The following is a 14,716-nucleotide window of genomic DNA, read 5'->3' as shown; positions in this document are numbered from 1 at the left end:
ACAACTCCCGCTAAAGAAAATAGCCCTCAGAGATGTGTGTTAGTAGGCCTGTTCGTATTTGGTGTAATATTGATAAAGTGTGATTGGTTAGAGGCCTGGATCGTGCAGAGGACCACGGGGCACAGCTGAGCTTTGTTCATGCATGGCAAGCTTTTGGAAGCAAGAGGAGCAGTTTGATTAAATTGAATCTGAGCACTTAAATGTAGTGTAGCCTGGGAGGAACTGAATGTTCCCCTGTTGTGTTCCTGCTTCGGTATTATGTCCTCACTGAGAATGTATTTAACCAAGTATGTGAGCTGAAGAGGGATGTTTGCATTGATTCTTTGCACTGAAATGCTCTAGAGGATGGTTTTCTTACCTGCTTGGAATTATTTGCAAGAAAATGTGTATGTTTTTGAGAGGGAATTGTCTGAAGGATGCTGTACCATAGACAAAATTTCTGTTTTCTTTCTTGTTTCACAATGGGCCAGTTTCAGTCCTCATTAAAGAACAACTAGTAATCTAATTTCTAATATTAGTGAACTAGTTTAGGCTTTAAGCACACATAATTGATGTTTTGGAGGGGTTGTGTGAATAGGCCGGTGGGATGGTTGGACTGTGATTGGCATAAAAACCTTGAATGCATGTCTTTCAAAGTGAGAAAACTCAAAAAGGAGAGGAAAAAACCATAGTGTTAAGATATTTTAGATTAATTGACAATTACGTTTTTATATCTTGGTATACTGTGACTGCTGCTGCTAAATAGAACTGTGAAAAAATATCAGACCAGTTTAATAGGTGTATTTTTACCTTTATTTTAGGATGAACATCTTTATTTTTGTGCTATTTTTTTCCAGCCTAGTAATCCGTGGTGAAAAGGATGAACAAGCAGTGTTGTGCAGCAAAGATAAAACTTATGACATGAAAATAGCAGATACCTCAAATATGCTGCTGTTTATTCCTGGTTGCAAAACTCCAGAACAGCTGAATGACAATCAAGCATCTTGTAATATTATTCATTCACAGGTATGTCTTTCTGGGTCTTTGTTTGTTTGCTTTAATTCTCTACTTATTCTTTATGATTTCTTGGGTTTTTTACCCAAGATACATATATGAAACCTGGTTGGTATTCAGTTGCCTAAACATAGGCTTCTAATGCCATTTTAGATGCCTGTGGTATTGGTCTAGTGGCAAGCTGCTGCCGTAGAAGGACATGAGTCTCCTGTAGGTTCTTTGTATATTGAACAGACCCAAGAGGATGTCTTTATAAATAAACTTCATACACAGGGGGCACGCTATACCTTAGGGGATCTAAAATGGCTCTAGGGCCCTTCTGTAGGCAACTGAACTTTATCCACGGTGTATGATAATTACTGTTTCTAAGAAGTTAAAACTTCGGTTTATTTTCAGTGGATAGTAATTACTCGTGGTAGGTATTAAAAGCTTTCAAAGAAAATCTAATTTCTCAGTGTTAGCACCTATTTTTAAAATAAGCTGTTTGCAAATTGATTCTTAGGAGTGCTTTCCCCAAAAAGCAGATTATACCATGTCATACCTGAATATTATTTTTTAAATACAGAAAGGTATTCAAAGGTGACTCTCAACTAGCATCTGGAAAGATTTGTTTGAGTGAATGATTTTAGAGTTCTTGGTTTCAAGAATATTGTTTTCTGCTCTTCTGAAGCATAGTTAATAAAATTCTTCTAAAAATAGGGAAATATTACTAGGTCATTATTTGTTGCAATGGGTATAATGACATCATTGAGGAGTAATCCTGCTTGTCCTTAGATGAACATAATAATCAAACTAACATAATTTCTTCCATGAAGTCAGCAGTTCAGCTAATAGAAAAAGTTAATTCAAACTAAAGTAGATTAATGAGAAAGTAATATTCTTCCATATTTTTTTTCTCTGTTTAATGAGCTCTCTAGTCCTCTGAAGTCATACATGGCAACATAATATAAATGTGATTTGCTTATGAATTATTTTTAGAGTTTAATTTCTAAGAGCTTTCTTAATGTTTTCAAAAATGTTATGTGGTGTATTGACACTGTATATTGTGAAACATAAGATGCTATTTTTACTTAGTGTTTTGGGGCTTCACTGCCCTTCTCCTGTAGTCTTGTTCCACTTGCAAGACTAATACCTATAGCCAAAGCATCTGTGATTTTATTCACCTCACACAGACCAACTCCAGTTATAAGCTTTGGCTTATAAATTAGAATTACTTATTTCCTTTTCTATGCAGAGTACCTTCTTATTCATTGGCAAATTGCTCAGAAAAAAACTTGGCAGGAAAAAGTCTAACACTTGGGTAAATGCTATTTGACATGGAGGAAAAAAAAAACTTAGAAGTTTGTCAGGAAATTAGTATTTATGTGAATTTTCTGCCAAGCAAGCTATAGAATAGTTAGATTAAAAATCAAGAGCTTTCTCTGTATTAGAATTGGACAGGACTTCTACATATAGGTGGTTTGCTTATAGCTGAATTAAATGGAACATTATTTTAAAGTGGTTGGTTTTTTTTTTTTAAATGGATGACTTTTAAAAAAAAAGGTGGTCTGGTAAAGGAGTTGAGGTATTTTAAAGTACTGTCTGGATGCTTCTTCATGGAGGCTTTTTTACAAGGGGCTAATGGCTGGATCAGGAGTTGCAAACCTGGAGTCTGTTCTGCCTCTGCCATTTTGTACCCAATTGTGTTGGTTTGGTAAATAGCAGAAACAATGCTGAAAGGCTTCCGGTACTCTGTCCTCTTCAAAGAATCTGCTAGGAAGTCTGAGCTGTACCCCATGAAACACCTCAGGATTACTCTGAAGGTAAAGTTTCACTAGATTAATGTTGAGTCGATTACACCTGAGCTTCCTGTTGCACACTTTGAATTTGTGTGTTGAATCAGAGTCAGGAACAGAGATATCTCATTAGTTGTGTGCAAGTGTAACTTACTAGTCTTGTTAATGGCTGTTTTACCTGAGCTTAGTGATATGATGATTCAATAAGGTGTAAAAAGACCACGAAATAGATCTCAAGCATGGGAAGAAGTGAGGAAGGTGGAAACAGGGTAATACAGGAAGGGGTTTATGGCAGTAATATAACTTAGTATTAAGAGGATAAGAAGTGTTGATGAGGACTGTGCAGGAATATATCCCATCACGATATTCTATCTATCATTTGCATGTAGAGATGAGTTGTTCCCTTTGTCATATGCACCATGAACATATTTTTATCAACGAACGGATTTTTATTCTTCATTGCCTGCAGTGATTTTTAAATTGAAAATATTAAAATGATTGCTTCATCTTTTAAAGTAATCACCCTATTAATAAATGGTTGTTCTCAGTGACTAGATTAATACTTTTTGCTGATAATTTTTGTTAAGTTTCTTTGAATCCAAATGGTAGATAAAAATGTTTTAAGAGTTGCTGGTTTTTCTTGTAGATTGCTGGCTTCTCCAATAACTATTGGGAATTAAGGAGATGTCGACCTAAACTGAAGAAACTGAGGAAGCTTTTAATGGAAGATCCTTATGAAGGGCCAGATAGTCAGAAAGATCAGACTTTGACATTTTCAAAGGTAAATCATCTATGTAAGTTACTTTATTGTAATTGGTAATGCGCAAATCAAAGTGAAGATACATTCTTAACTAGAAAAATACTTTTACTTTCATGTTTCACAGTGCGGCTTTGAGTTAACTTTTTTAAGCCTACTGTTCTAAACAAATTGGTAATTATTAGCCCTTCCACTGAGTAGCAGGTAAGCAACTCTTTTTTAGTAAAAAGATGAAAAGGAAGGACACTGAAAGAGACTGGGGATTTCCTTTTTTATGTGGGGAGTTTCTTGAAGACAGTCTTCAGAACCTTTTGCAAATTCTGTTAGAGTTATATGACTGCTAAGGTATAATGTAGCTTTTCCTCCTCCTTTGGGGCTGTCATGCATGAACTAGGTATAAGTTCACAGGACACCCGTGTACAAGTCACTTGCCAATCATTAATTTATGATGACAAGGAGAAGCAGGGAGTTGCAGAGAATGACAAGGATGATATAAGGGAGAGAATAAGACTGACATTACAAGAAGGGAAAGCACAAATAAAATCCTGTCCTACTACCCTTGTATGTTTCCAGGAAATCTAGTTTAGGATCTAAATAATAATGGAGAGACCGGGACTGTGCAGCATATGATCTCAGATAAAAGGCTCAAAAAATCCTGGAATCTTGTTAGCTTAGTTGGTTTTCCCTTTGACTTTAAAAAACAGAAATGGTTGCTCCGAAGTATTTTACACTGAGGCTTCACAGAATCATATAGTCACAGACTCACCTGAGTTGGAAGGGACCCACAAGGATCATCGAGTCCAACTCCTGTCCCTGCATATGACAACCCCACAGTTCACACCATGTGTCTGAGGGTGTTGTCTAGTCTCTTCCTGAACACTGTCGGGCTTGGGGCTGTGACACCTCCCTGGGGAGCCTGTTCCAGTGACTGCTCCAGAGGCTTGGTTGAAGCTGATACTAACAAGCCATCTGTGTGTGCTTGCATGTACAAAAGCAGATGTTGCTTGTATTCTTTGGAGAGAAATGCTGCCTCTCTCTGGATGATTAACAATCTAATTTCTGATAAGTTTTGGAATCTTTCCCCCAGCATTCCTTTTTCAACCTTTAATTTTTCCTACCTACTGTGGTCTAGGTGTAGAAGGACGTAGCAGCAAAATAAGGGATGGCAGAAGGAAAAGAGCTTAAATTATCCAGAAATTATAAGCATTGACAAAGGCTATCAATACAATAAGATGTCATATGCAATGGTATTTACTGATAACATGAAATTAATTTTATAAAGACATGTCTCTGTCTCCCCAAATGTTAGTGCCTAGTTTGAGAACTGATCTTCTCCATTTGTTTTGAAGGATAACGTTCCATGTATTGGCTTACTGGAGAACAGTTAGATATCTCTGATAAATGTAGATGAATCTTAGCTGTGGAGATCTTGAAGCTCTCCATGAGAAAGCTCTCTTTCCTATGGGACTAATTTTCACTGGAACCCCAAAGAATACATGTGTAGTAAAAATTTGTTGTTTGCTTACACTTAATATTTATTGGGTGCTGGCAACAAATAACACATCTTTAAACTGTTTAAAAACAAATTACTATGTTTTGGTAGCTTACTGTAAACTTCTTATGGTTTTCAGTTGTTTGTAGTGTATCATACACAGAGAACTACAAGAGAGGAACCCTAGGGAACTATAGCATTGTAAGGAATTACTCTAAGGAAGCCTAACGCATACTGGGGTTTACAGTGAGATGACAAGGCATATTCAGACGATTGATTGCATCTGAGTTAACGTGTTTAATATATTTCTTATCCTTGTCTGGAAATTGCTGGAATGGACATAATGCAAGTCAACCCATTCCATTCCAACCCATTCCAAGTCCACCTTGACTTCAGTAAAGCATTTGACACCGTCTCCCACAGCATCCTCACGGCAAAACTGAGGAAGTGTGGACTGGATGATCAGGTAGTGAGGTGGACTGCAAACTGGCTGAAGGAGAGAAGCCAGAGAGTCGTGGTCAATGGGGCGGAGTCTGGTTGGAGGCCTGTATCTAGTGGAGTGCCTCAAGGGTCAGTTCTGGGACCAATACTATTCCATATATTCATCAGCGACTTGGATGAGGGAATTGAGTGTACTATCAGCAAGTTTGCTGATGACACCAAGCTGGGAGGAGTGGCTGACACACCAGAAGGCTGTGCTGCCATCCAGCGAGATCTGGACAGGCTAGAAAGTTGGGTGGGGAAAAATTTAATGAAATATAATAAGGAAAAATGTAGAGTCTTACATCTGGGCAGGAACAACCCCAGGTTCCAGTATAGGTTGGGGAATGACCTATTAGAGAGCAGTGTAGGGGAAAGGGACCTGGAGGTCCTGGTGGACAGCAGGATGACCATGAGCCAGCACTGTGCCCTTGTGGCCAAGAAGGCCAATGGCATCCTGGGGTGTATTAGAAGGGGGGTGGTTAGTAGGTCGAGAGAGGTTCTCCTTCCCCTCTACTCTGCCCTGGTGAGACCTCATCTGGAATATTGTGTCCAGTTCTGGGCCCCTCAGTTCAAGAAGGACGGGGAACTGCTGGAGAGAGTCCAGCGCAGGGCCATGAAGATGATTAAGGGAGTGGAGCATCTCCCTTATGAGGAAAGGCTGAGGGAGCTGGGGCTCTTTAGCTTGGAGAAGAGGAGACTGAGGGGTGACCCCATTAATGTTTATAAATATATAAAGGGTGGGTGTCATGAGGATGGAGCCAGGCTCTTCTCGGTGACAACCAACAGTAAGACAAGGGGTAATGGGTTCAAGCTGGAACACAAGAGGTTCCACTTAAATTTGAGAAGAAACTTCTCAGTGGGGGTGACGGAACACTGGAACAGGCTGCCCAGGGAGGTTGTGGAGTCTCCTTCTCTGGAGACATTCAAAACCCGCCTGGACACCTTCCTGTGTAACCTCATCTGGGTGTTCCTGCTCTGGTGGGGGGATTGGACTAGATGATCTTTTGAGGTCCCTTCCAATCCCTAACATTCTGTGATTCTGTGATTTTATGTTTGCAGAGGTGATGCAGCTTATAAAAGCATCATAGCTGAGAGCAGTGATTTCTTTAAAAAAGCTGTTGGAGTGTGGGCCAGGCCTCAGAGGGGAACAAATGCCAAGGACCCTTGTGCAGGGTCTTACCTAAATGGTACTGTCTAACTCACAAACACAGCTGCATACTGATCTAGGGATATATTTGCTCTAAATTGTGAGCAGTGTTTTTAAAATTCTGGTATACATGGTCATCCCTTGTTGAAATACTGATGTGAGTTCTGTGCTGCTTAGTCTGATGTTTCAACATACTGTCTAATTGGAATGGCATAGCAGGAAGAGGAGAGTTTTTTGTATTTATTAAATGCTTTTCTAACGTGGATGTTCCAAACTTAGTGTTGGTTTGTTCGATTTGTATTCCCATAGTCTAATAGATCTCAAGTACTTGATCCATTTTTTTTTTCTTTTCTGATAGGAAATATGCTATAATCAACAAAACTCTAATATTAGAGTTGATTAAAAAGGCTGTAAGGTGAATAAAGGAATTGATGAAGCCCTGTTTAATATGGATTTAAGACTGATGTTTGTTCCCTTTACTTCACACCTCATGATACCTTCTGTTCTTTCCATGTCTCCTAAATCTTTACCATGGTATCCACAGCACCCTCTTGTCTCAACTAGTAACTGTTCTGCAAGAAGCTGTATGTACTGTGGCTGGGTCTGTGCTATACACCTGCTAATTGGTTAGCAGACACCAAAACATAGCATGTAACTGTTGAGGTCGTGCTGGAGGAGGCTTTCCCTTAGTGGAGGTACTAAGTTGGAGTTCTTACTACTCCAAAAGTGGTAAGTGATTTCTGTTTTCACAGAATCACAGAATGGTTGGGGTTGGAAGGCACCTCTGGAGATCATCTAGTCGAACCCACCTGCTAAAGCAGGTTCACCTGGAGCAGATCACACAGGAATGTGTTCAGGCAGGTTTTGAATGTCTCCAGAGAAGGAGACTCCACCACCTCTCTGGGCAGCCTGTTCCAGTGCTCTGTTTTGCCTTTTCTTTGTGTCTCATAGATCAAAATATGTGATTTAGGAAAGACATAACACATTCTCTTTTTGTTCTTCCTGTGATACTTGTGATGCCTGCTTGTGCTAGCTTGACATCTTGGGAATACAGGTGTACTACTTATGCAGGGAACAAAGACTTCCCTGTAGTTAGACTGGTTTTTATATTGAATAACTTTTTGAGAAAATGTTGTAAGATACAGGAAAAGTTTCAGGGAGTGTGGTAAACCTTAGAAAATTAAGAGTCTGGGAAAAAAAACCCCATCAATCTTTCAAGTCTTTCCTTCATTACATCTTGTAATGCATTTAGCATGTTTGCTGAAGCAAAGGAGGAGTAAGGATAACTTGGTTTATTTACTACTTTTTTCCCTTGTTGCAGTATACAACAGAAGATTTGTTAAGTCTGATTCAAGCAAGTGAAGAAGAAATACTGCACCAATTGCAGGTTATAGATGCCTGCAAAGTTGAAGGTATTTGTCTCTAACGAATATTATTGCCTGTGAGGAAATAACCCTGTTTCGTTTTGTGTTGGGTTTTTTTTTCCCCCCAAATATCTGTGTCACCTTTTTCTAAGGCCCATTCCATATCTTCACCTGTCAAAGTGAAAGTTACTTCAAAGTACTAGGATCTGTTTCTGTATTTCCTATATGTTTTGCTGCTATGCTGATCAAAAAGATAAAACTGAGCAGGCATCAACCAGGCTGGCTCTTTCCAGGGTTATTCTTTGCTTCTGCAAACACTGGCATCAGAGTATCCCACCCGTAGCATGAATATTTTTTTGGCTGGTTGCCCTCTTCCTAGGTGAGTGGGTGCTGCTTTCTGCAGTTCTAGATGCAAAAATAGCCCATCCTTAGGTAACCCCAGCATTTTCTTAGTCCTTTCTTCCTCCCAGACTGGGTTTATCTCAGAAGTCTTCCTGCCATGTGAGGCAAAGCTGGAGCAAGTGCCTCACCTTGTGACAGGTCCTACTCATCCTGTACTTGGCCCAGCCCAAGCCTTCACCTGGACACCAGGTGACAGCAGTCCTAGAGTCACAGAATAATGTAGGACAGAACTGAGCTCTGGAAGTTACCAGATCCAAACCCCTGCTTTAGAACAGGGCCAGCTTGGAGCTGGCTGCGCAGGGCCTTGGCTGGTCGAGTTCTGAGCATTTCCAAGGGTGGAGGTTGCACAACCTCTGTCCAGGCTATTCCAGTGTTTCACTACCTGCAAGGAGGGGGAAAAAAAAAATCTAATACCCATCTGGGATTTCCCTTGTTGCAACTTCTGCCTGTTGCCTCCTGTCCCATTGCTGAGCACCACTGGGAAGACTTCTGCTCTGTCTTCTCTATACTGTCCCATCAGGTAGGTGAGGACAAGCTCACAGATGACTTTTGTTGTCATTTACAGCTGCACAGCGCCATTGTACCAGATCTGTGCTTGGTCACATCTGGATTTCCGTGAACGTGGCTGGACGTGAACTGCCACTTTGCAGGGCCAGTGCAGTCAGTGCTGTTCATGCAGTTCTGTATCTGAATTAATTATTAGTTCTTCCAGGTCTGATTCATCTTGGGATGGGATTTGTAGTGTGTTTGTATCTGTGGCAGTTAATCTACATAAACAGTTTCAAATAATTTAGATTATTTAATTTCTTTCTTCTTTACATTTGCTCTTACTATTCTGTTCCTTTTTCTCAGTTTTAGTCCTGAAAAGGACAGAATGTTGTTGCTGTACTTTGTAAAGGTGTGACCTAAATCTCCAGACTCCTGTAACGTGTATTCAGGGCAACAGAATTAAGGTGTTAATGTTTCCCACCTAACACTGTTTTCTGCTTTTCTCTGTGCAGGATATTGGAGAATTCTAGAATTTGACTATGAAATGAAACTCTTGAATCACGTGACTCAGCTAATAGAATCAGAGTCCTGGTCTCTAAGTAAGGTTCCTTTATGTACCTGCCTTGAGGAACTTGGATCTCTAGAACCCACGTAAGCAATTACTTTTAGTACTTAAAATTGCCTACAGTCATCATTAACTATTACTAATTGCAATCATTATTAATTATTTTTTAGAGTTATAGTCTTATAACTCTAGATTCCAGTTACCAAGGTGTTAATGATATATTTTCTTTGGCTCTAAAATATATAAGGGCATTAGTAGTTTAGACAGACAGGTTAGTAAACTCTTTTTAGTGTCTATTGGTAATGTTTCCATTGATTCAATAGTAGAAACATTACTGCTGAATTGTCAGTGTTGGAAGTAACATGTACTTAAGGTGTAAATTGCTGACCATCTTGAAATACTTGTTCTGAAACTAGCCAAAAAATGTTTAGTTTACCTCTTGCATAATGTCTAAGATGGTGGTATATTTCCTGGTATAATACTGAATTCAGATTTTAAGAGTTGAGTTTATTGTACTGCCATTTAGGGTCATGAAATAATTTAAGATTACCATTCGAAAGTCTTAAGTTTACAATACGTAGCATTTTCCATTTGTTCGGCTTTTGGCTCAAAAAACTGTCATGTTTTAGTATTAGTGTTTGCATTTAGGTTGTAATTTTTTGCCGGAGGTCTAGAAAAATGCCTGCTATTCATTTAGGAATAATTAACTGCCAAATTTGTGACTTGCATCACTTCTCATTGGAAAGAAGTGACATTGCAAGAGTCTTCCTCATTCTCCTTACACCTTTTAGTCTTTGGTAGTTATAACCAGAAAGTGCAAGAGACTGCTGGGGATGATATGCTGAATTAACTCCAATATGTCCTTTTTGTCCTCTTTTAACTTCTAAGTTGTTATCAGTTTGTTCATTTCACCCATGAAGACATGTCCCATGCTCCATTCTTCCTGATTTTTTTACTGTCTTCTTCCCGGTAACTGTTTCTGAAATGTCCTAATGAACAGTTTTAAACCTTGATTTCTAATTTTTTTTTTTTTTTTCAGAGAGATGATAGAACATATTCTTCTAAGCTATGGAAGGAAATATATTGATGATGGTAAGTTTGGGAAAGCATGTATATTTTAATGTTGCATAAAGAAAATAGCTATTCATGAATAAATGCAGATTTTGTGAGGATGGCCCAAACAAATGAACTTGCTACAAGGCCAGTAAATAGAGGGAGCAAACAGTGAGCTAAAAATCAGACTGCTAGAGAAAGTTTCATAGGAGAAGGGACTATTAAATTGTACAAGACACTAGGGGAAAAATCAGAAAGTATCAGAGGTACCTGAAGTGATTTTTTTGGTGTCTACAAGCCATAATTTTGTGACTAAACACAGATCACTGGTTGAAATTATGATGGAATCTCTCTTTAGATATCCTAGGAGGTCTCAGATGTTTAAACAATTATTTGTGCTATTGTGAGTAGTCAGTGGCACGTAGATCTCTCTGAATTCAGCTTGCCTGAAGTAGATACCTGCCTCTGGTCTGTCGAACTGCACCACAAAATCCATTGATTGTATTGATTAAATCCCACATACAGCCATAATATTTCAGTGCCTTAACCTCAATCTGATTTCTTCCCCACAGTTGCTTTCATCTCACCTTTGGCTGAAGTATGAGTCGCACTTAGCCTTAAAGGCCATAGGCAAGCACCTGGAGCAACACAGATCATCGTCTTAGTACGTTTAGGCAGGTTGCACAAGGAGCAAGTTTGAATTGCAGGAAGTCCAAATGACTGAAAAAGTGGAAGGAAGCGTTTATGCCTGATGTTGTTCAGGGAATTTTAGCCAAGTTAGTGAACAAGAGTAAATTATCATTATTCCCTTCGTCATGTCATAAGGATGATTAAGAAAGTGAAAGCTTTGTTTAATTGTTCAACCACAGACAGCAAATACTTCAATACAAGCCATTCAGAAACAGGAAAGAAAGCTGTAGGAGAAACAGTGTTATTGTGAAAGGGGAAAAGATGTGAGGCAGATATATTTATTGATATGAATGAATACCATAGCTTGGACAGTGCTGCACGCACATAGTTTTCTGCTTAATTTTTTCTTGAGAATGAGAAGATACTGTCACTTATCCAAAGTACTACCAAGTCAGGTTAGTCCCTGAGGAAAAGAAAAACCAGGATATTTGGTTTGTAGAAGACTGTAGAACAGAATGGAAACGCAAGGCCGTTCTCTGTTCTTTTATGAAAAAGGAAAAATCCAAGATAACCTGTTTTTTTGTTTCTCAGCAGGGGAGGTTTACTTTGAGATGCATGAAGATAAAATATGCAGAGCTATAGCACAAATGCTTTTGCAAAATGCAGTTAAATTCAATCTATCAGAGTTTCAAGAAGTCTGGCAACAAAGTGTCCCTGAAGGGATGACAGCAAGGCTTGATCAGCTGAAGGTAAAAACATAAAGTATGAATTCTGAAATGAGTAGGCTGTTAAGTGACTTGTGTCATATGTAGATCTTATTGATTAATGGGTATTGATTGTGTTATTTCTGTCAGCTTTTGAGTTAAAGTACTTCCTATGACATTCTCTATGAGCATCAATAGTCCGGAATCATGACATTTCAGGTTTCTGTAAGTCTGGCATGTTTCTCTGTTTGAAGAAAAGTTGCAGCTGTATAGTTTATAGTTGAAAATGTATCTAGAACAGAAGCTGAAGCTATTGTTGAGCAAATTGTAGTGACAGGCAGAGAGCAGCAAGCACTGTGGAAATAAATGCTCTTGCTCAAAGGAGGCAGAGAGATGTTGGAACTCAGTGGATTTCCCCCTCCCTTCTTGTCATAAAGGAAATTGTAAATACTGCCTGTAAACCAGCACCTCGATGACACTTTTTCACTTTGCCTCTAGTAGTGCGGTTTAAGGTGGCTTTGGACATGCAAAGAACAACCTGTATGGATTATTGCCAAAAAGAAGAAAGTTTAATTGTTTTGTCTGTACTTGACATTTTTCTCTCTGATGCTGATGTATAGGGCTTGGCTCTTGTGGATAAAAGCTCGAGACCAGAGACCATCTTTCTGCTAAAAGTAGACAACTTACCTGAAGACAATCAGGACAGATTCAACAGCTTATTCAGCATACGGGAAAAGTGGACAGAAGAGGATATTACCCCTTATATACAGTAAGGATATATTTATCTTTATTAAAATATAATAGTGTTATATTCTTCCCATTTTGCATAGCTGACTTCTTATCAGCTATGACTGCCTCAAATACTACACTTTCCATTTTATGTGAACACAAATTCTATATGAATAGAATCCCCACCCCTGGGAACTGTAGCTATATTTATTGGATGTAAAAAAAAAAAAAAAAAAAAAAAAAAAAAAAAAGCTGATCCTACTGAATTTAAATGGGCAATAACTGTCCTATTTGAGGCAGATTTAACTCAAAGGATTAACCTCCTGATATTATTTATAATTGGTCTCCATATTTATGATGCTGTAGTGCTTCCTGTACGGCATTCTTTGTTTGTTTGGTGGTTAACACACTATGCTGCTACCTGGAAGGCACAGACAGGATATATGGGAGCAGCTATAGATGGTAACCCAGGAGTAACTGCATCAAAACTTTGAGTGGCTCTAAATTTATTGTAAATAATTAAGTAGTTCAAAGCTGATTGCTGTGCTAGATTGAAAACCCTTTAGAGAACAGTAATAAAAACCAACCAGCTCCCCCTAAGAAACAAAATCCTTGTTTCTGAAGTAATAAATGTAGTTTGCCTGTTCAAATGTCAAGCAAAGTTCTAAACTTTAGGTAATTTAAAGCATCATGTGAAGGTTACAGCAGTATTTTTTTTCTCCCAATACCCTAAACTAGTGTATTGCTATATTGACAACTATTTCATGGATTCATTTTGTATGAGAATATCTCTAATGCCAGTGCCACCTGCTTTATTTCCTCTATAGAGACTTATGCGCAGAGAAGCAGACGGTCGGTGCTCTTCTGACAAAATATGCTCGCTCCTCAACACAGAACGGTGTTAGAGTTTATAATTCTAGAAGACCCATCTCATAACAAGTATTGTCTTAAGAACAGAGAATCCTCAATGGAGTAACAGTGAATATTGCATCTTCCTGCCTTCTGGGGAAAGGAGTTGTCAACCAATATCATACCGTGTTCTTAAGCAGCTAAGCTTCTTGAATGAGTTTTGTTTTCTGCTCAGCTGAGTAGAACATGAGGGTACTGCCTTTCCTAGGAAACCAGTGTCAGCAGCCTGTGCCCACCTTCCCGTGCCCGCTATCTTCTTTTTCCTTTGTGTCTGTATTTATGTCAGGGGTCAAGATACTTCTTGAACACACTTTAGCAATCTATCCATACACTGAAGTCTGACATTAAAAAATGAAAACCTCCTTGATAATAATTGAAGCAATTTAATTGATTTCAACGGCAAAATGGAATGCTTAGCCTTTTGCCCATTGGTGAGCATTCTTAAAGATTAAGATTTTGTAGCAGCCTTGACATTTTGAGTACTGCAGACCTTGACACACTCATGAACAAATTACTCCCAACTGGGACCACACTAGTCTTAATTTTGGAAGGTGATTGTTTTTATGGTCATGTCTGTGAGTAACACTGGCACAAGCTCTTGACACTTAACATTTGGCAGAATTGCCTTTTAAGTATTAGAAAAAAAACCAAACTGCAATCAAGTGTGGTGGTATGAAAGAATAGTTAAACATTGTGTTGTGAACTTCCTATAAACTGCCATTAGAATGTAGCTGATGTAAAACTAATATTTTACAGAAGACTACCTTTGCTTTTCAAAGAGAACTTATTAAACTTTATAATGCAATTTATTTTTTTTTTTTTTTTTTTTAGAAATCGTGCCTTGAAAACTTAGGCTGTAGTATTATTCTCTGTAGACGAACGAAAACAGGATATTTTTATGATATTGTCATGAAGCGGAGTGCCTGAAATTGAAATTTTGTAATCGTTAAAAAGTATTGTTTGCATTTGTGAATCAGAGCTTAATATTATGCATTTTTCAGGGTTTTTTTAATCAATTTAGTATTTTTTATACAAAAAGTATTTGCTGCATCAAACTCAGATGTAAGGGAAGAAAAACTTTGGAATTGCTAGCATGTCAAGTGTAGGGTGAGCAGGGAGAGGAAAGAAACTCTGTATCAATTGAGACTCTTAAATGGATGTGTGCATTCTTGCAATTTGTTATAGATAAAAAGCTGAATGAAAACTACTTCCTGAGCTCTGCTT

The 14,716-nt window shown here is 38.5% G+C and overlaps 1 protein-coding gene across 3 annotated transcripts in view; it reads left to right on the top strand.

Moving 5' to 3' along the window:
* Nucleotides 1-14,638, top strand: part of DSCC1 (DNA replication and sister chromatid cohesion 1) — a 31,962-nt gene extending 17,324 nt beyond the window's left edge. For all 3 annotated transcript variants that reach the window (XM_065627262.1, XM_065627261.1, XM_065627263.1), the window contains 8 exons: nt 837-1,005; nt 3,415-3,549; nt 7,969-8,059; nt 9,415-9,553; nt 10,507-10,559; nt 11,742-11,899; nt 12,475-12,623; nt 13,411-14,638. In XM_065627262.1, the coding sequence (XP_065483334.1) occupies nt 837-1,005; nt 3,415-3,549; nt 7,969-8,059; nt 9,415-9,553; nt 10,507-10,559; nt 11,742-11,899; nt 12,475-12,623; nt 13,411-13,519 (1,003 nt within the window). In that variant the 3' untranslated portion in view covers nt 13,520-14,638. The remainder of the gene's footprint in view (nt 1-836; nt 1,006-3,414; nt 3,550-7,968; nt 8,060-9,414; nt 9,554-10,506; nt 10,560-11,741; nt 11,900-12,474; nt 12,624-13,410) is intronic.
* The last annotated feature ends 78 nt before the right edge of the window (nt 14,639-14,716 follow it).

This window comes from Caloenas nicobarica, chromosome 2 (assembly GCF_036013445.1).
Source record: "Caloenas nicobarica isolate bCalNic1 chromosome 2, bCalNic1.hap1, whole genome shotgun sequence".
Lineage (NCBI taxonomy): Eukaryota > Metazoa > Chordata > Aves > Columbiformes > Columbidae > Caloenas > Caloenas nicobarica.
The sequence above is the reverse complement of the archived record's forward strand: the minus strand, read 5'-3'. Positions and strand labels throughout refer to the sequence as shown.